The sequence below is a fragment of the Vipera ursinii genome (assembly GCF_947247035.1).
Source record: "Vipera ursinii genome assembly, chromosome: 4".
Taxonomy (NCBI): Eukaryota; Metazoa; Chordata; class Lepidosauria; order Squamata; family Viperidae; genus Vipera; species Vipera ursinii.
Genome location: NC_139514.1, coordinates 55476647 through 55497888, shown reverse-complemented (window position 1 = coordinate 55497888; position 21242 = coordinate 55476647). Strand labels below are relative to the sequence as shown.

The following is a 21242-nucleotide window of genomic DNA, read 5'->3' as shown; positions in this document are numbered from 1 at the left end:
ATGTATTAAAAAAACAGAGACACCTTAATACCGGTGGGATATTACTACTAAGGGAATCAGGTCATTAAGGCAATCGCTACTTTATCGTAGAAAAAAAAACAACAACAACCCGCAGCATGGCTTTCTCAAAATACGAAATTCGGCAGCTCTGCAAGCGGACTTCTGTTTTGACAACTGTAGGTTGAAGCTACTTTATTTTAGGCACGTACAGCTTGCCTAGTTCTTAACCGGTTTTATTCTGCTTATGTAGACAGCCTGTAAACCAGGGGTCTTCAAACTTGGCCCTTTTATGACTTGTGGACTTCAACTCCCAGAATTCCTCAGCCAGCAAAGCTGGCTGAGGAATTCTGGGAGTTGAAGTCCACAAGTCATAAAAGGGCCAAGTTTGAAGACCCCTGCTGTAAACTTTAAAACAAAAAAAAATAGCATTCCGGAAAAGGCCGAGGGCTGTCACCAAATAATAAAAAACCCCATAAAACTCTCGCCTTCCCCCCTCCCCCCAATTTGAAGTCTTGGTTCTTGGAAGTTCCTCGGCCTGCCTCCTTCGGGGAAATCTGCCATCCTGGAGCCGAAAACAGCGTGCTTGAAAACTGGCTTCTGCAACCTTAGTCCGACAAAAGCTTCGTCCTCTCCAAAGCGTTCTTCAGGCGCAGTGTAGCCGGGACCGCCTTTCCAGCACTGCCTGCCCCGCTTCTGTCAGCCTCAACGGTGGAGGCTCGCCCCGCAATCTCACGGGCGGCTCTCCCACCATTCACTGCGTGGTCTCGGGCCGAGCACGGCCCGGCGGCGCTTCCAAAAAGGGGAGAAGAAGGGAACCGCCGCGGAGGAGGGGAGTCTCCCCTCAGGGCTCTTCGTCGTAACCCGCGTTTCCTCCACCACCACCACCACCTTCCTCCCCCCCCCCCCGCCCCCAGTCTGAGGATCGGGCGCGTTCTCCCTCCTCCATCCGGCTAACCTCGACCAATCGAAAAGATGCGCACGTGACAAGCGTTCCCAACGATGACTTCATCCCTGGTGTGGGATGACGTCAAATTCAAGATGGATGGAATCACGGCGGTGGCGGCGGCGCGCGCGGGTGAATCGTAAAAGGAGACGGCCGAAGGGGGAAGGAAAGGGGATGCGCGGAAGGTAAGTAAGAGACCCCAGTTGTTGCTCCTTTAAGGTGGGACTCCTCCTGGACAAAGGTTCGGGTTTCCCCGTGCACAAAGGCGTCTTTTCCTGACGTAACTCTGAGGTATATTTTCCCCTGCCGAGTAGGGCTGCGGTCTTAAGCCCCTGTGTGCGCCTGCGCCAGTTACAAAAAAACGAGTTCTTACCCCCTCACGGCGCATGCGTGCGTCCTAATAGACGCATTCGCCCTGTGGCATACATTCACGTTGCTTTTATTAGCTGCCTAGCGCGCATGTCTGTTGCCCATTTTTAGCTCACGGAGGCTTTCTTTTCTCTGTTGCGCCTGCGCTTTGCCCATATACAATAGCGTTACCCTCCTACGCGGTTAGTTTAGGAATAATGTTTGGGGTGGGGTATAATTAAGCGGAATGAGCATGCGCGAAAATGAATGCACAGTAATGGGCTTTGAATCATATGATGTCATTTTGGGCAAGACATAATTGGGCCAGGCTCGTTCTCTGCGGAAAGGAAGGGTGGGTGTTGAATGTCTTTTAGGTTTCAGGATTCATTAATGCTTTTTGCTTTTTGTTCCTATCAATGCAACCATAAATAAATAATTATGAAATTTAAAAACCAAAACGTCTGGAAGACATTATAATTTGAGAAAGTTGTCTTAGCCAGAGATACCAACATTTAAATTGGGAGGCCTTGGGATGCAGCCTATACAAATACAGGACTTCCTTTGAACTCGTCTTCCCTAACTAATATTCTCAAGGTATATTTAATTTGTACTGTGAGAATTGAAAATTATAGGAATAATGTCCTGATACGTTTTTAGAAGAGCATCTGTTGTATGGGCTACTTTTCACGTTGCAGTTTGCTGGGAAACCACACTTGACTAGAAGCACTGCTTTCATTAAAGACTTTTGAAAAGTATGTTTGCCTCATGGTACAAATCAATCTGTGGTAGAGGGTTTTCAGTTTCATGAGTGATAATTGGTTAATTATGTTTCTAGTGTCAGTACTAATAAGGACCGATTTGTCGCAGCCAAGTGTAAAAATTTTCATATTTATATCATCAGCCAATATATGTTTCTGTAGAAGCCTACTGGATAAAACACAAAGAAAACAAAATCTGTTGTGATTAGTGGGAAGGAGAGGGAGCAGAGAGGTATGGGGAGAGGTTCATATTTGAAGAGGACAGAGGCAGAGTCATGTATCGCAGTAGGCCAATGATAGGAAGCCTGCAATTGTCTATGTATCTACAACTATAATTTTCACAATCTCTTGTCACTGATCTTGCTGTCCAGGGATCATCATGAGTATTGCAGTTCAAATTAACTGGCAGACTTTTAGCTCATACAGTGAAGGGAAAAATATTTGATCTCCTGCTGATTTTGTACGTTTGCCCACTGACAAAGAAATGATCAGTCTATAATTTTAATGGTAGGTTTATTTTAACAGACAGAATAACAACAACAAAAATCCAGAAAAACACATTTCAAAAACGTTATAAATTCGATTTGCATTTTAATGAGTGAAATAAGTATTTGACCCCTTTGCAAAACATGACTTAGTACTTGGTAGCAAAACCCCTGTTGACAATCACAGAGGTCAGACATTTCTTGTGGTTGGCCACCAGGTTAGCACACATCTCGGGAGGGATTTTGTCCCACTCCTCTTTGCAGATCCTCTCCAAGTCATTAAGGTTTCAAAGCCGATGGCAGCTCGAACCTTCAACTCCCTCCATAGATTTTCTATGGGATTAAGATCTGGAGACTGGCTAGGCCACTCCAGGACCTTAATGTGCTTCTTCTTGAGCCACTTCTTTGTTGCCTTAGCTGTGTGTTTGGCTCATTGCCATGCTGGAATACCCATCCATGACCCATTTTCAATGCCCTGAGGCAAGGAGGTACTCACCCAAGATTTGACTGTACATGGCCCCATCCATCGTCCCTTTGATGTGGTGAAGATGTCCTGTCCCCCTAGCAGAAAAAAGACCCCAAAGCATAATTTTTCCACCTCCATGTTTGACGGTGGAGATGGTGTTCTTGGGGGTCATAGGCAGCATTCCTCCTCCAAACATGGCGAGTTGAATTGATGTCAAGGAGCTCAATTTTGGTCTCATCTGACCACAACATTTTCACCAAGTTCTCCTCTAAATCATTCAGATTTTCATTAGCAAACTTCAAACAGGCCTGTACATGTGCTTTCTTGAGCAGGGGGACCTTGTGGGCTGCAGGATTTCAATCCTTCTCGACGTAGTGTGTTACCAATTGTTTTCTTGGTGACTATGGTTCCAGCTGCCTTGAGATCATTGACAAGATCCTCCCGTGTAGTTCTGGGCTGATTCCTCACCGTTCGCATGATCATTGAAACTCCACAAAGTGAGATCTTGCATGGAGCCCCAGACTGAGGGAGATTGACAGTTATTTTGTATTTCTTCCATTTGCGAATAATCGCACCAACTGGTGTCACCTTCCCACCAAGCTGCTTGGCGATAGTCTTGTAGCCCATTCCAGCCTTGTGTAGGTCTACAGTCTTGTCCCTGACATCCTTGGACAGCTCTTTGGTCTTGGCCATGGTGGAGAGTTTGGAATCTGATTGATTGATTGCTTCTGTGGACAGGTGTCTTTTATATAGGTAACAAGCTGAGATTAGGAGCACTCCCTTTAAGAGAGTGCTCCTAATCTCAGCTCGTTACCTGTATAAAAGACACCTGGGAGCCAGAAATCTTGCTGATTGCTAGGGGATCAAATACTTATTTCACTCATTCAAACGCAAATAAATTTATAATTTTTTTGAAATGCATTTTTCTGGATTATTTTTCTTGTTATTCTGTCTCTCACTGTTATAATAAAGCTACCATTAAAATTACAGACTGATCAGTGGGCAAATGTACAAAACCAGCAGGGGATCAAATATTTTCCCCCCCCTCAATGTACATTTTTCTTCTGGTCTCCAGCAGCAACCCATTATGCAGGGAAAGCAAACTGAGGAAAATAAGATCCACTACAAACTTGTGCTAAAGGAGCTCTCGACTGCCTCCTAACCTGCCTTGCATTTACGAATATGATCCTACCCTACAACTGCAGTTAGCAATTCTACTTTTAATGCCTCAGTGGCACTAAGATATTAAAAATATTTTGAAAACAACATAAGATACCATTAGTTACATACATTAAAGTTAAAGGTTCCCCTGCACAGGTGTGCTAGTTGTTTCCGACTCTAGGGGCCGGTGCTCATCTCCGTTTCAAAGCCGAAGAGCCAGCGCTTGTCCGAGGACCTCTTCCGTGGTCATGTGGCCGGCATGACTAGATGCCAAAGGCGCACGGAACGCTGTTACCTTCCCACTGTAGTGGTCCCTATTTTTCTACTTGCATTTTTACGTGCTTTTGGACTGCTAGGTTGGCAGAAGCTGGGACGAGTAACAGGCGCTCACTCTGTTACGCAACACTCGGGATTCGACCTGCCAAACTGCCGACCTTCTGATCGACAAGCTCAGCGTCCTAACCCACTGAGCCACAAGCAAACAAAAAAGTCCAGATATTTTGGATAATGTTATGTGCTCCTGGCCACTTTGCTTCATCACCAGAGAGAGACAAAACTCGCCTGACCAGTAACCAGCCAAGACACAGTGAAGGCTTTTTGATTTGTTTATTGCAATAAGCGGCAAGAGAAGTTATCAAAGCTTGGTTCTCTCCAAAGTTTCAACCCAAAATATTCCCATTTTTATACATCCCTGGCCCCGGCCGCACATCCCTTCTCTTTCCCCATTGGCTGAGGTACTATAAGGTTACACACTTTCCGACCGCCTCCTACATATTTCCTGCTACATACTAAATCATACATCCCATGTACATTAAAATTAAGAGATTATTTATGCAAGGTGTGTCAGTTAATATTAATCAACTAATTGCACATGCTCAGTTTTTTAATGCCCCCTTTTTTAATGACCTCTTAGGAAAAAAATAGGTCCTTTCCTGTTTTGCTAGTTATCTTCTCTCACAGATGTATTGATAGCTTGTCTTCTTCCTTTCCCACTCTTAAGACCCAGCTAATTTTTGCCTACGTGTTTCACTTAACATCCTTTCTTTGTGCTCTCCTTTCCTGGTTCTCATCTTCTCCATTCACCTAGTAAATTTCCACTGCAGCATATTCAGTTTTAAATTTCTCTTCCAATATTAAAATTTTGAGAGCTCTTATATTTTATTTTTAGAAGACCTGAACAACTACCTATTATATTTAGCTAGTCCCAAAGGAAAGTTGAGGAGGGATTAGCAAATAAGAAAGAGTTCCAAGGTTGACAAGGAAACTATGTTGGACAGAGCCGTGTGCCTCGCGGTAGTAATGAACTCAAAATTGTTTCTTTTAGAAGTACAGAGGCAAGATTTGAGTGGGAATTCCCATACCTGGCTGGCTCAAACATTAGGGGCCGTAGTTGGAAGTGAATCCAACCAGGGTAGTTCTGTTCTGGGATTCATAAACAAGTTCACCGAATCCTCAGAGGTTGTTTAAATGACATGGACAATTGCTGATTTAGCTCAGCTGTCTGTCAAGCGAAAGTCTAAGCCAGACATGTCAAACACAAGGCCCGGGGGCCGAATCCGGCCCGTGAAGTGGTTTCATGTGGCCCGCGAAGCCATCCTGGAAACAGTGAGGGAACGGCCCCCACTGCCTTGGCCCTGGCCCAGAGACCCTCCTTCTGCCAGAGACCCTCAGATCTGCCCCACTCCTGCCTAGGCCCCCATAGGCACCCTTGAGGCGAATGATGTAGAGCCGGCCATGTCCACCCAGTAGGCCACGCCCACCCTGGCCGTACCCACCTGGCCCCCTGAGGTCAACCGCAATGCTGATGCGGCCCTCAATGAAATTGAGTTTGACAACCCTGGTCTAAGCGCATACAACCATTTGTGTCTAGGTTTCCATGCTGAACTTGTGAATCAAAAAAAAAAACTTATTTGTAATAGGTGGCTGAATTATTTGTAATGGTCTTGTAGTGAACACTCAGAATATCTAACACACGACTAGGGGTTGTTTTGCCGTTGTATCCAGATGGCTGTTACCGTGCATCAAAAAGCTGACTATAATTTCGTAATAAAATCTGTACAGTATTCTGCTTTTTATTACCTATTGTGTTCAGTTTTTGTGTTTTTATTGGTCATGTGCCATCATGTCAGTTTCATCTGACATAAATTTAATTGTCAATCATTTTGCATTTTATATTCTATGGATTTTTTGGTAAAATATTAGAGTAGATCAAATTGCCATTTCCTGCTCAGTGTTAATTGATGCCTTTGTCATTATCACTACAATGGCCATTTGCCTCCAGCATTTTCTTATATCACTGATGCCCAATATAGAAGCCTTCTTGCTTTAGCTGGACATGTGAGATGACTTTCATTGAAGGACTATACACGTGTACACACATACACATACACATGCACTTGGCATGCACTCCTGGCTTTCTTTGCTCATGTTCCTCCCTCCCAGGAACACACAGATACCCTGCCATGATCAGGTACCATAGCAGGAGTTGAGGGCAGGGGATTGCTAATGTAATTAAATCATAGGAAAATACAATCAAAACATGAAATAAAATCAGTTAAAACGTTTGATATATTAAGCAGTAACTAGCAGTTATCAATTCACATTTGTTTGGACCAAACTGTTTTTTTTTTTTTTTATTATTTAATTTTTTTTTTTTTTTTTTTTTTTTTTATTGAAAAGTTTTATAAAATACAATTTTCCTTTAAAAAAACCCACCTTCCCCCTCCCTCCTCCCCTCCCTACCTCCCCCCTATCTCCCCCCCTCCCCCTCCCCCTCCTCCCTCCCCTACCTCCCCCCCTCCACTTCCCCTCCTCCCCCCTCCCCCCCCCCCCCCCCCGACTTCCCAGAGCAAAATACAAGGTATATATCTAAAAGGCAATCATAAACAATCATATACTAACAATTATAAACTCTAAAATCCATCACTCTCTAGCTTGTATATAGTAAACCAATCCTTAATAATACTAAATATATATAAAAAACTAAAATAAAAGAAAACTAGCATCATTCCCATCTATATTCTTCCACAATTCACTATTACCTTAACATATTCTCATTTGCACATTAATAAATAGTTCTTACACAAATTAACCCACATTAACCCACAAAACTTTCTTCCTCTTCCTCTGTAGTAAGTTGTCCATTAATTCCAAATTAAAAAAAAAAATCTATTACCATACATAGCATCCCAAAACTTTTTTTTTTTTAAAAAAAAAACACAACTACCACTTAACTATAAATATTTTGTGGAAGTTCCATAGATTTCTACTGATCTTATTTTTTTTCCTTTTTTGAGCGTTTTAAGGCAGCACGCGTCACCCTCTGTTCTCTAAGATCATCCAAAAGAGTTGCAGCTTGAACTCCTCCTGTACCCTTCTCGTCTATCTGTGCATCTTCATCCTCTTGATGTTCTCCTTCTCCAGATCCCTCTGCAGCTTCCAGAAGTGTTGATGGGGTTACTTTCAAGACATTATTATAAAAATCATGCGCTTGCTTCACATTACTCAAACAGTACCTTGGACCAAACTGTTGTTACTTAAGTCCAAAAGCTTGTCTGACAAAGAACATAATTTTTTTTGCAAAAGGAACATCAAATTTTGAATTAGTTTGGCTTCTTTAACCAAGAATTCCAAAATCTAGAAGCAGCCCCTGGCCTCAGAAATGTAATGTACAAGGGAGAGGTTTTCTTTGAAGATTCTTGAAATACAATCAGACTCACATCTGAGAATGAATCTAGTCCCATTGCATTAAAGAGTTAGAAGTTATAACCAATTACTTTGAATTGTTTCCCAAACAGATTGTTTCCTACTTAAATTGCATTCTGAAAAGATAAGTCTTCAAGAAAACCATTTTAGTGTGGTTATTCTTACATGTCCAAGGAGCAGAAATTGCTCCTTATAACATTCTGGGTGTTAATTTTGTTTTACAATAGACATAATTTCTTTTTTCCCCATAACAGACTAGATGACATAAAGACTTCAGAATCATTGCCAATTAAGGAATAAATGCAGTCCTGAATCTAAGATTTTTCTTGTTTTGAAGTGTTTTCAAGAAGTGGAAAAAAAGCTTTTCTGGTACGTTCTATTTATTTTTAGTAGTATGGATTTAGGATTAAATTTCTTGATTTTCTTTGGTATTTCAGTTGTTAAAGAATGAGATCTCTTGCAGATGTAAGAATGAACCATCTTTGAGCATTACTAGAAAAAAGAGCAAAGAGCCTAGTTCCACTTTTCTCTTCTGCACAATTGTGAAGGGGAGACTGTTTTAAACTGTTTAGACTCCCCATTACATCTGAAAATGGAGAAGAGGATTCTAACAAATTTGCAGCAGAAAATAGAGAGTTGGAGCTTTCTCATGGCTACAAAAGACAAGAGAGGAAATAGGAAGGATGCTTGCTGTTTACATTCATATAATGCTAAACCTGTTGCTAGTATTATATCTGGTCAAATGCATTTGCATAAATTGTTCTGTACTCCTTACATATTGCAAATAAATATGCTCTGTATATCCAATAAAAAAGATCTCATGAATCAACTAAGCAATTACAATGAAAGGCAGAAAATAAGATATTAAATATAAATAATTATGTTGGATCCCATCTAAGCATTTCAGCCAGTGACTAGCAGAAGAATGTTGTTTGAAGGGCTGTACCAGATCGTTATCCAGATAGAGTGACAGTATTTTTACTTTTGATACAAAATGAAGTTTCTGTATTTTACAGCAAAGAAGGCACAAAAAACAGAATTAAGTCTCTGGTGATCTTTCCAGGGGCTTAGATCACAATATCTACAAAAAGCAGAACTACTAGAACACAAAGAAACTTACATCCCAGTGAACATTAATGCAACACAAAAACTAGACAATTGGATCAAGAGTACTATCAATGACCTCAGTAAAAAAAGCCAAATTACCAAAGAGAAACAGTGACAGACGAGAAGCAGTAGATCCATCCTCCCACACTTCTACAGATGACCCCAAATACACAAGCCTGACATACCTTTCCATTCAATTGTATCATGACTGGAGACCCCTATCTACAATATCACAAAAGAATTAACAAAAAAGCTTGGGCACCTCGGAAGAGGGAGCAAACATTCCATCAACTCTCTGCTACAGTGCCTTCAGAGACATGACTATAGATAAGGTTGAAATCATGGTCTCATTTGATGTCACAGCCCTGTTCACGTCCATAGATTCAGAATTAGCCAAAGAATCTATGACTACATTGTTCCACAGCACAGTTAATTTAACCAAATTAGATGGAGATTGGAACACCCAGGATTATGGATCTGATAAATCTCTGCCTACGTTTTGTCCAATTTGATGGACAAATTTACCAACAAGTTAAAGGGACACCTATGGGATCACCACTTTTAGGAAGAATGGAATGAGGAATAGGAATAGGAATAGAATAGAATAGAATAGAATAGAATAGAATAGAATAGAATAGAATAGAATAGAATAGAATAGAATAGAATAGAATAGAATAGTTGGAAGGGACCTTGAAAGTCTTCTAATCTAACCTCCTGCTCAGGCAGAAAATCCTATACCATTTCAGACAAATGGTTGTCCAATCTTTTCTTAAAAACTTCCAGTGTTGGAGCATTCACAGCTTCTAGAGGCAGGTTGTTCCACTGATTAACTGTTCTGCCAGGAAATTTCTTCTTAATTCTGCTTGTAGCAGAGGTCATTATGTAACATCTAGAAGCTATAGCACTTCCACAAATACAACTGAAAATATGGATCACATATGTAGATGACACCTTTACCATAATAAAAAAGACTAATTATAGATAATATCCACAGAACTATTAACAATATGTTCAAAGGAATCAAGTTTACCACAGAAGAAGAAAACAACAAATTGCTACCCTTGCTGGACATCCTGATCAGCAGTGACCACAATGGCAAACTGGAAACACAAGTGTACAGAAAAACTACCCACAGCAACCAAGTGCTCCACTACCAAAGTAACAACCCAACCTCCCACAAGAGAAGCTGTGTAAGAACTTTATTTAGATGAGCACAAACTCACTGCAGCAACCCGAAGAGCAGAAAAAGGAAACAGTATCTATGCAACATATTCCAACAAAATGGCTATCGAGGCAACTTTATCAAAAAGTGCCTGACTACTCAATCCTATATAGAACAACCAACACAAGCTCGAAAAAGAGTAACACTGCCATACATCAAGAACATCTCAGAAACCTCCAACAGACTACTGCAACCACATGGAATCAGCATAGCACCTAAGCCAACTAAAGCCCTTCAAAATATACTAAGTAAACCAAAAGACCCAGTAGCTCCAGAAGAAAAAACAGGAGTTAGCTACAAGCTCCGACCCTCCGGTTAGCACCCTTTTGTCCGGGGGTGAGGGTGATCAGGCCCCTGAGCTCAGGCTGGTTTATCTTAATGCCAGATCCGTTGTTAATAAGGCTCCCCTCGTTCGTGACCTGATCGAGGAGGAACACGTGGATCTGGCATGCATTACGGAAACCTGGTTGGGCTCGGAGGGAGGGGTCCCTCTGACCGAATTATGCCCCCCAGGTTTCTGAGTGCTACACCGGCCACGGGCTCAGGGTAGGAGTGGTGGGGTGGCGGTAGTTATTAGGAAGACCTTATGTCCGTGGGAGACCACCATTGTCCAGATTGGCGGGAGTGAGTCCCTCCTCCTGAGATGTGGCCTTTGGGCTCAGATGGGCTTGTTGCTCACATACCTGGTGCCCAGCTGTGTGGCAACAGCTCTGCCCGAGCTGCTCGACACCCTCTCAGGGTTGGCGGTGGAGTTCCCCAGGCTCATAGTGCTGGGTGACTTCAAACTGCCTTCCCTGGGAGGGTCGTCGGAGTTAGCCCGGGAGTTCATGGCTTCCATCACGGCCATGGACCTGACCCATTTAATTCAAGGCCCGACTCATGTGGGGGGCCACACTCGACCTGGTGTTCCTGTCTGGACAATGGTTGGATGATTTGGGCAGGGGTTCACCGGCCGTTGTTCCCCTGTCATGGTCCAACCATCATCTCCTACGGCTGGTCTTCCGTTATGCCACCCCCCGCCACTGGGCTGCCGAACCGACCAGATGGTTCCGCCCCAGGCGCCTAATGGACCGTGAATGGTTCCAGATGGCGCTTGGGTCTATACCCATCACCCTCACTCACAGCCCAGTTGATGCCTTGGTTGATGCCTGGGAAAAGGCGGCTACTGAGGCACTCAACTGTGTTGTACCCTTGCGACCTCTGACCTGGTGCAGATCCCGTTGGGCTCCATGGTTTTCTGAGGAGCTCCGGGAGATGAAGCGTCAGAGACGGGGTCTAGAGAGCGGTTGGAGGTCCAGCCGTTCCAAATCTGACCGATTGCAGCTAAGAACCTTTATAAGGTCTTATCTTGCTGCGATGAGGACGGCGAGGGCTAATTACTTCGCTGCCCTCATCGCGTCCGCAGATAATCGCCCGGCCGCCCTGTTTAGGGTGACTCGCTCCCTCCTTAATCAGGAGGTGAGAAAGGAGCCCTTGCAGGGGCAGGCCGAGGAATTTAGTCATCATCTGATGGACAAAATCACTCAGATCCGGGCCGGTTTGGACTCTGACTGGGCAGAGTCTGACGTGGAGGAATCGGACGGTCTTGAGCATGCTATCTGGACTGAGTTAGATCCTGTTTCCCCTGATGATGTGGACAGGATGATGAGGAAGCTGAGCTCCACCACCTGTTTGTTGGACCTGTGCCCCTCCTGGCTGGTTTATGCGGCCCGGGAGGAGACACGAGGCTGGTTCTAGGCAGTAATAACTGCTTCCTTGAAGGAGGGTATCTTCCCCGCCGCCCTCAAGGAGGCGGTGGTGAGACCCCTCCTCAAGAAGCCTGCCCTGGACCCGGCTGTTTTAATAACTATCGTCCGGTCTCCAACCTTCGCTTTTTGGCGAAGGTTGTTGAGAGTGTAGTGGCGCATCAGCTTCCTCTGTTCCTGGAGGAAACTGATTATCTGGACCTGTACCAATCGGGTTTCAGGCCCGGGCACAGCACGGAGATGGCATTGGTCACGTTGGTGAATGATCTCTGATCTCTTGCTCCTCTGTCCTAGTCCTATTAGATCTCTCAGCGGCTTTTGATACCATCGACTATGGTATCCTACTGCGGCGTCTCAGGGGGTTGGGAGTGGGAGGCATTGTTTTACGGTGGTTCTCCTATCTCCTGGGCCGCTCACAGTCGGTGTTGATGGGAGGGCAGAGATCCGCCCCGAGGCCTCTTGTTTGTGGAGTCTCTCAGGGGTCGGTTCTCTCTCCCCTCCTGTTCAACATCTACATGAAGCCGCTGGGTGAGATCATTCGTGGTTTCGGGGTGGGGTATCATCAGTACACTGATGATACCCAACTTTTTCTCTCCACCCCGAACCAACCCAGTGATGCCCTCGCCGTGATGTCCCGTTGCCTGGAGGCGGTCCGGGTCTGGATGGGGAGAAACAGGCTTCGTCTCAATCCTGCCAAGACTGAGTGGCTGTGCATATCGGCATCTCGGGTTAACCAGACTATTCCATCTTTAACGATGGGGGGTGAGGTGTTACCCCCCGTTGATAGGGCTCGCAACTTGGGCGTCCTCCTGGATTCACGGTTCAATTTTGAAGATCACATATGAGCCGTGACCAGGGGTGCTTTTGCCCAGGTTCGCCTGGTGTGCCAGTTGTGACCCTACCTGGACCGAGATGCTCTACGCACAATCACTCATGCACTTGTGACCTCCCGCTTAGACTACTGCAACGCTCTCTACATGGGGCTGCCCTTGAGGACCACTCGGAGGCTTCAGCTGGTGCAGAATGCGGCCGCGCGAGTTGTGATGGGGGTTTCCCGACACTCCCATGTAACACATCTACTCCGCAAGCTGCATTGGCTTCCGGTTGCCCTCCGGGTGAGATTCAAGGTGCTGGTGATGACCTATAAAGCCCTTAATGGCTTGGGTCCGGGATATCTGAGGGAACACCTGCTGGTGGCATCAAGTTCCCTTCGTCCAGTGCGCTCTCACAGGGAGGGCCTTCTCAGGGTGCCGCCGGTTAAAGATTGCCAGTAGGTAACACCCAAGGGGAGGGCCTTCTCTGTGGGTGCACCTGCCCTCTGGAACCAGCTGCCCGTGGAACTTAGGACTGCCCCCGACCTTCGTTCATTTCGCCAGGACTTGAAGACCTGGCTCTTCGAGCTCCCCGGCCCAGGCTGAGAGTTTTTAGTTATAATTGGGGTTTTATTCTCAGGGATTAAATTTAATTGTTTTCAATGGTTTTTAATTTTTGTATCACTGTTTTAAGTACCCTGTAAACCGCCCTGAGTGCTTCGGGAAAGGGCGGTATATAAATCCAATAAAATAAACAAATAAAATAAAAATAAACATACAGTATAATGATTGCAACAGCCACTGCATAGGACAAACAGACATAAGACTGGCATGAACACCAGCTACCATGTTTCCCTGAAAGTAAGACCTACCCCGAAAGTAAGACCTAGCTTTATTTTGGGGGTTGGGCCTAATATAAGCCCTAGTTTTGGGGTGAGGTGCATGCCTAAAAATCAAGCTAGGGTGGGGGTGGGGGGTACAGCTGACCCCCGCGCCCCGCGCCTGCTTACCTTACCAGTAGGAGCCTCCCATTCCCTGACATTTGTCACACTGCATGGCCCGTGACTCCAGTGCTGCTGCTTGCGGCAGGAGGCTGCACAGTGCTTCAGGCTGTTTCCGCTGCTCATGGCAGGAGGCCACATGGTGCTTCACTCCATTGCCGTTGCTCATGGTAGGATGCCGTGGGGTGCTTTGGGCCATTGCCACCGGCCCGGAGCACCACACAGCCTCCTTCCTCTAGCAGCGGCAATGACCCGAAGCACTGCCCAAACAGCCGTGTGGCGTCCTGCCGCTAGCAGCAGAAACAGCTCGAAGCGCTGCACGGCTTCCCGCCGCAAGCAGCGGAAATGGCCCAAAGGTCTGTCAGGTTTCCTGCTGCAAGCAGCGGCACCAGCGTGAAGCACTACTCGGCCTTCTGCTGTGAGCAGTGAGTGGTGGCATCGGCATGATGAGCCATGCGGCGCAACAGGTATCGGGGTGTGGGAGGCCTGACTGCAAGAGTCCTAAGGTAAGACCTTCCCCGAAAAGAAGACCTAGTGCCTCTTTTGGAAGCAAAAAAATATATAAGACCAGGTCTTATTTTCGGAGAAACACAGTAGCAGTTAGAAGACATGATGAAGACTTGTTAACTTCCTAACCTATGAAGAGACATAACCATAGTCTCAATTGGGAAACTATGACCATCCTAGACCAAGTGAAATCCAAAAATGATAGGGCATTGCCTGGCACTCTGACAAGAGACATGTAGAGGTAAAGAATATATACTGTGCAAAAGAGACAATCAACAAGCCAAAACACCTCCCCACCAGCAATTAGCACCCAGGTCAGCATAGATTAACTCCAAGGTTAACATCAGACAAACAATCAAGTAAACAACACCCCAATCAAGGAACTGCCAAACAAGCCAACAATAAACAGCCCAACCAAAGAACCTCTAAGACCACCCCCACCAACACTGACAGGCAAGCCACCAGAATATAAACTGAGAGCGAACCCCACTCCTTACTGGTACTGAGGATGTTACTTTGTTTGGATAATGAAATGTCTGTAAGAAAAAAAAACCTACATTAGAGAGCACTAAGGACCCTTCAGAACTTGACTTAGGTCCAACACTCTGTTACAGAGGAATATTCCTGCTGTGTGACATTTCCAACTAAATATGTTTTAAATTTTAAGATTGACCCAAAATTATTTTAGAATCTTTTTGCCCTCTTAAGTATTCAAGCAAAATACTATTTTAACTTTTTGAGAAAGTTATTGAAGTTTCTATTTTTTCTTTCTTTCTAGGTCAAGAATAAAATATTAGATTAATTTTCAGTGAATTATATAAAAGATTATGTATTGGCTCTGACCTGCAATATCTATATTCTCTTACCTTTTAAAGCAGTCATCTTCAATCTATCTGGCCCATGGATGTATAGATTCCATGATGCCAGAATTCTTACAGTTGATCTTGCTGAAGATTTCTAGATGATGGCACCCAGGTATCAGGGATGCCAAGTTGGGGAAAGTTAATAGAAAGTTTTGCATGTAACAGACATGCTGACTATTTGCGTCAAAGTGACTCAGTGGAAAAGAAATGAGCAATAATTGCTTCAGAGCACATGGATTACATGAGGATTGCATGCGATGCTGAAAGGCCTTCTGTATATCCTGCTTTGTGTCTTTTGACTGCAACCACCACTGTGTAGGACAAACAGGCAGAAGACTGGCAGAATGCATCCATGAGCACCAACTGGCAGTCAAAGGGCATGAAATTAAAATTCTTTAATTTCACAACATATGGACAGATTTAACCATAGTTTCAATTGGGAAAGTGTGACGATCTTAGACCAGGCCAAATCCAAAAATGCCAGGGAATTTCTGGAAGCCTGGCACTCCGACAAATCAGCCATCAATAGATACATAGACGTTAACAACATCTACAGACTGCAGAAGAGACAATCAACCAGCCCAAGAGAGAAAAATATCCCAATAATTCGCCACCAGTAATCGGCACTCAGATGAACATAGATTAACTCAAAGGTCAACTTCAGACCAACAATCAAGTAAGCAATACCCCAATCAAGAAACTGCCAAAGAGCCATTAGTAAACAGCCCAACCAAAGAATCCCTGAGACCACCCCCATCCACACCCAACAGGCAAAACATCAGAATATAAACTGACAGCAAACAGCACTCCTTAAAAGCACTGATGATGTTAGCTAGTTAAGGTAATGAAACATTTGCAAAAGAAAACAAGCAACCTCAAAGAGCACCAAGGACCCCTCAGAGGCAACCCTGGACAGCCCTGCATATATGTTTCATTACTGCAGATTATATATCTGCTTCCCTCCCAGGATAGGGCTCTCTAAACCATTACCCATTTTATTTTTGACTTTTATGACTAGAAAAGTTGTTTACATGTATCTCAGTGTATACGTTGGAAGAGCAAGAATCTCAGTTCTCCTAACATATTTGGTTAGATCTGGATTAAGGTAGTTGTTGGTTCGCAATGATACTTGTGACAAAATTATATATAACTAATTCTTAATATAAATTTCACTTGGAACTTTGCACAATTATCTTCGTTCAAGTTCAACCCACATGAGTGTACAGTACCCCTTGTGTCACTTTATTAAACTGGGATTGTCTCAAAAGAAGCCTTTAAACATTTAACCAGATTTACTTTCAATTCAGTCTTTATTTTTGTTAGGTTTTACAGAGGTGTAGTGGAAAGCTAAAACTTTTTTTGTTTTGTTTGGTAAATATTTAAATTATATATGCAGGTAAAATCAAAGTGGACTTTTTCTCCTTGATTGTGCACTAGGCTGGTTGAACACTGTAGTACATTTTACATATATATCTATATATACCATGTTGATTTAATTGATACAGAATGTTACACATGTTAAAAACCTAAACAAAACATATTAAGGCCATATTATGCTTTGGAGATATTATTTTTAAAATGCTCCTTTGACTTATTTTTATTCCATCTAAATTATTTGGTGAATTTAAGTTTGTCTTTTTTGTCTTTCAGATAAACCTAATCATGGATGGACTCTTGCATTATATAAATCCTGCACATGCTATTTCTCTTTTAAGTGCTTTAAATGAGCAACGTCTGAAAGGACAACTTTGTGATGTTGTTCTCATAGTAGGAGATCAAAAATTTCGAGCTCACAAAAATGTTCTAGCTGCCAGCAGTGAATACTTCCAATCTCTATTCACTAAGAAAGAAAATGAGTCTCAGTCAGTATTTCAACTTGATTTCTGTGAACCAGATACCTTTGACAATGTATTAAACTACATTTATTCATCATCTTTGTTTGTTGAGAAAAGCAGTCTGGCCGGTGTGCAAGAAGTAGGCTACAGTCTCGGAATTTCCTTTCTTACTAACATTGTATCTAGAAGTCCTCAAGTTCCTTTGCCCGCATGTCCGATCAAGAAAATACTATTCCAAGAAGATGATGAAAGTGGCTCCCAGAAAAGAAGTGTCATTGTTTGTCAGAGCAAAAATGAAACCCAGGGGGAAAATGCTGGTCAAACCTTCCACGATATAAGCCATAGTTCTAATTTTTTGTCATCAGTTGCCACCAAAACTAAGTGGCCACAGCAATCAACAGAATTTCAACATAGCCGGTCATTAAATGAAAAGAGATGGTTGAAAGATTGTTCTTTAAGATACTCCAAGTCCCTTGAATCTTCAGTTACAATGGATGATCAAAATAGAATGAAAAGAAATGCAGTATCACCACAGAAGTCTTTCGTAGAGAAAGAACTGGCAGCTGATGAACTAGGAGAAAGTGATCAACTATTAACAGGAAAGGCAGAGGAAATATCCTTGAAACAGGTTTGTCCACCCATTGAATCTGTACGCAGTTCATCAGAATCCACATTTTTGCTGAATGAAAGAGACAAAGGAACTAGTCCAGGTGAAGATAGGAATTTACTATACTATTCAAAATTAGGATTAGTAATCCCTTCTAGGATAGCTGGTCCTGAAAGCCAAAGTACCGACAGGAGTGGACCACTTGTAAAAAGTCTTCTGCGAAGGTCATTGTCAATGGATAGTCAAGTTCCTATATCTTCACCTTCTATTGATTTAAAGCTTTCTCAAGGGTCTTTAGTAGGGAACAATGCACAAGGAATAATGTTGAATGTAATATCACAAAAGTCGCCCATGAAAGATTCTTCAGTAATAGCAGCTGCTGACGATAAGACACAAATAATGCATCCACATCGTCTTAGGTCCTTCAGTGCTTCTCAGTCAACAGACAGGGACATGAATTCTCAAGAATTACAGATTAAAACTGAACCTAGCAGTCCTCTTTCAGATCCATCTGAAATTATAAGAATTACAGTGGGAGATCCTTTATCATCTGTCAGCAAAAGTGACTCCTTTAAGACTGAAGATGACCACAGGGAACTCACTAACTCTTTTAAAGCAGAAGATGACCACAGTGAGCTCAACAGACTTCCAGCTAAAAGAAGATTTCAAGCAGACAGAAGGCTACCACTCAAAAAAATAAAGGTGGACCAACATGTTTCCCCTGAGTCAGAGGACAATTTTGAAGAGAATTTGAATCCTATGCCTTTTGTTGATTTCCCAGATTCAGATGTCAGCAGAGATGAAAGTGGTGAACTGGAAGAAACAAAGCCTAACAAAAAATTTAAGTGCAAACACTGTCTTAAGATTTTCAGATCAACAGCAGGCCTACATCGTCATGTCAATATGTACCATAATCCAGAGAAACCATATGCTTGTGATATTTGCCATAAGAGATTTCACACAAACTTCAAAGTTTGGACCCACTGCCAGACACAACATGGAATTGTAAAGAACCCCTCACCTGCTTCTAGCTCCCATGCTGTCTTAGATGAAAAATTCCAGAGGAAATTAATTGATATTGTAAGAGAACGGGAAATTAAAAAGGCTTTGATTGTTAAATTAAGACGTGGAAAACCAGGGTTTCAGGGACAAGTTAGTTCACAAGCTCAACACGTAATCAAAAGGAATCTGAGGTCAAGAAATAGAGGAGCTTACATTTGTACCTACTGTGGGAAAGCATATCGCTTCCTGTCACAGTTTAAACAGCATATAAAAATGCATCCAGGAGAAAAACTGGTTGGAGGAAATAAAACTCCCATTAAACCAAAAGAAGATAGTCGCAGTGAAAACCCAGTGGAAAACAAAAAAGTTTATCAGTGTCGTATTTGTAATGCTAAGCTTTCCTCTCTTACTGAACAAGGAAATCATGAGCGGCTGTGCCGGAAAGCAACAGTTTGTGCTTACTGCAGTCTTTTGTTTTCTTCTCCCGAACTGAAGTTTGGCCATGAAGTCACATGTGAATACAAGAAGCTCACTTGCTTGGAGTGTATGCGAACTTTTAAATCCTCCTTCAGCATTTGGCGTCATCAAGTTGAGGTGCACAATCAAAATACCATGGCTCCAACGGAGAACTTTTCTTTGCCAGTTCTGGAGCAGAATGGTGAAGTAAGTCATGCTCCGAGGCCACACCATCAAGCAGAGCCTAACAAAATCGGCAGCTTTGTGGCAGCTAAAGAAGATGGTGTATTTAGTGATTCCTCAGAGCAAATCAATTTCGATTCAGAAGATTCCTCGTGCCTCCCTGAAGATCTTAGTGTTTCCAAGCAGCTGAAAGTTCAGATCAAAGAAGAACCTGTGGATGATGTAGAAGAGGAGATCTCTGAAAGCAGCCGGGAACCAAAGGAGAGCATTGCTAATAAGGAGACTGGTTTGTGGCCCTGTGAAAAGTGTGGGAAAATTTTCACCGTACACAAGCAGCTAGAGCGTCACCAGGAGCTTTTATGCTCAGTCAAACCCTTTATTTGCCATGTGTGTAATAAGGCTTTCCGAACCAATTTCCGCCTATGGAGTCATTTCCAGTCCCATATGGCACAAGCTTCGGAAGAGCCTTTGCGGAAAGAACCCGAGGTGTGTTCTTCTGCCAATTCTCCTTCACCGCCACCTTTGCCTCCACCCCCTCCGCTTCCCAAAATACAGCCTTTGGAACCGGATAGTCCTACAAGCCTGTCAGAAACCCCTTCAGGTAGTGAGAAATTTGTTCCACAGAAGTCTGACACACTTTTTTATCATGCTCCACCGCTGTCAGCTATCACATTCAAAAGACAGTATATGTGCAAACTTTGCCATAGGACATTCAAAACTGCATTTAGTCTTTGGAGCCATGAACAGACACACAATTAAAGAAAACTTTTAAAAGAGTGCCTATAGAAAGTTTCAGATATCTGTTTAATTTCTGTGATGTTTCTGAAATTGTATCACTGAAAGTAGATATATATAGCATACACATGCAAAGGGTAAAAAAAAAAAACCTCTCAAAATTAAACTTGAAATTTGTGATGCTGTGTTTTGGATATAGAAATGAAGGTTAAATTTATCCTTACTAGGGAAAATTGTGCAAACTTTTTGATATTGTGATTTCAGATTTCCTAGATATAGAATAATTGCATTCATTAAATCTGAGTATATATTTCTCATGATGTTATACTGGTAAACATGGATACATGTAAAAAGAATCAATGACTTAAGTATTTAGAGTACAGGAAAAGTTCATGCTAGTTGTTTTTACAGAGAATAACTCATGAGCTCCATATATTAGTCGTTCATTTGATGTTAAGGGAAGAAGCGGATTGAGTGTTTTGCTGTGTTGGCCGTGATCCTGTTGAACATTAGCAATAATGAATAAAACCTCAATTGAATCAACTTGACCCTTACTGAAAAGGTTGCTTATCTTGGAATAATTTCATTACTGGAATTTTCTGAATGGATATTGCATAAGATGTAATCAAAGGTTAGCAATATATGAGCATTTATATATATATATATATATATATATATATATATATATATATATATATATATATATATATATATATATATATATATGTTTAAGTATTTGTCAAGGCTTTTTGAATGGACCTTGCTAATTAACTCTTTCATATATATATATATATATATATATATATATATATATATATATATATATATATATATATGTACATATGTACAAGTAGTCCTCAACTTATGACCACAATTGAGCCCAAAATTTCTCTTGCTAAGTGAAACAGTTAAGTGATTTTTGTCCCATTTTATGACATTTATTGCCACAGTTGTTAAGTGAATCTGGTTCCCCCATTGACTTCGTTTGTCAGAAGGTTGCAAAAGGTGATCACGTGGACCTCAGGACACGGCAACCGTCCTAAATATGAGTCACTTGCCAAGCATCAGAAGGGTGAAAAACGGTCATAAGTCACTTTTTTAGGTACCGTTGTAATTCTGAACAGTAATTAAGTGAACTACCTGTACAGTAGGTGTGAATCTTTCTCTGGCTGCCTTAAAAAAAGATTGTTAGTGCTGAAATAAGATAAAGTGCTTATCTGATCCTCAGAGGCTCAAATAGCCTTATATTTTAATACGTGGAATTAATGTAAGAAGAAGCAGCAAACTGATATTCCAATGCA

General features: G+C 42.6%; 1 protein-coding gene across 3 annotated transcripts; it reads left to right on the top strand.

The window, feature by feature from the left end:
• The first annotated feature begins 1051 nt into the window (after positions 1-1051).
• On the top strand, positions 1052-20582 carry ZBTB21 (zinc finger and BTB domain containing 21). 3 transcript variants are annotated; one of them, XM_083362879.1, is made up of 2 exons: positions 1052-1128; positions 16774-20582. In XM_083362879.1, the coding sequence occupies exon 2, from the start codon at positions 16786-16788 to the stop codon at positions 19963-19965; it is 3180 nt and encodes a 1059-aa protein (XP_083219005.1). In that variant the 5' UTR covers positions 1052-1128; positions 16774-16785; the 3' UTR covers positions 19966-20582. The 3 variants fall into 3 exon arrangements, with proteins under 3 accessions (XP_083219005.1, XP_083219004.1, XP_083219006.1); XM_083362878.1 differs by lacking the exon at positions 1052-1128 and adding an exon at positions 10122-10163; XM_083362880.1 differs by lacking the exon at positions 1052-1128 and adding an exon at positions 14591-14759.
• The last annotated feature ends 660 nt before the right edge of the window (positions 20583-21242 follow it).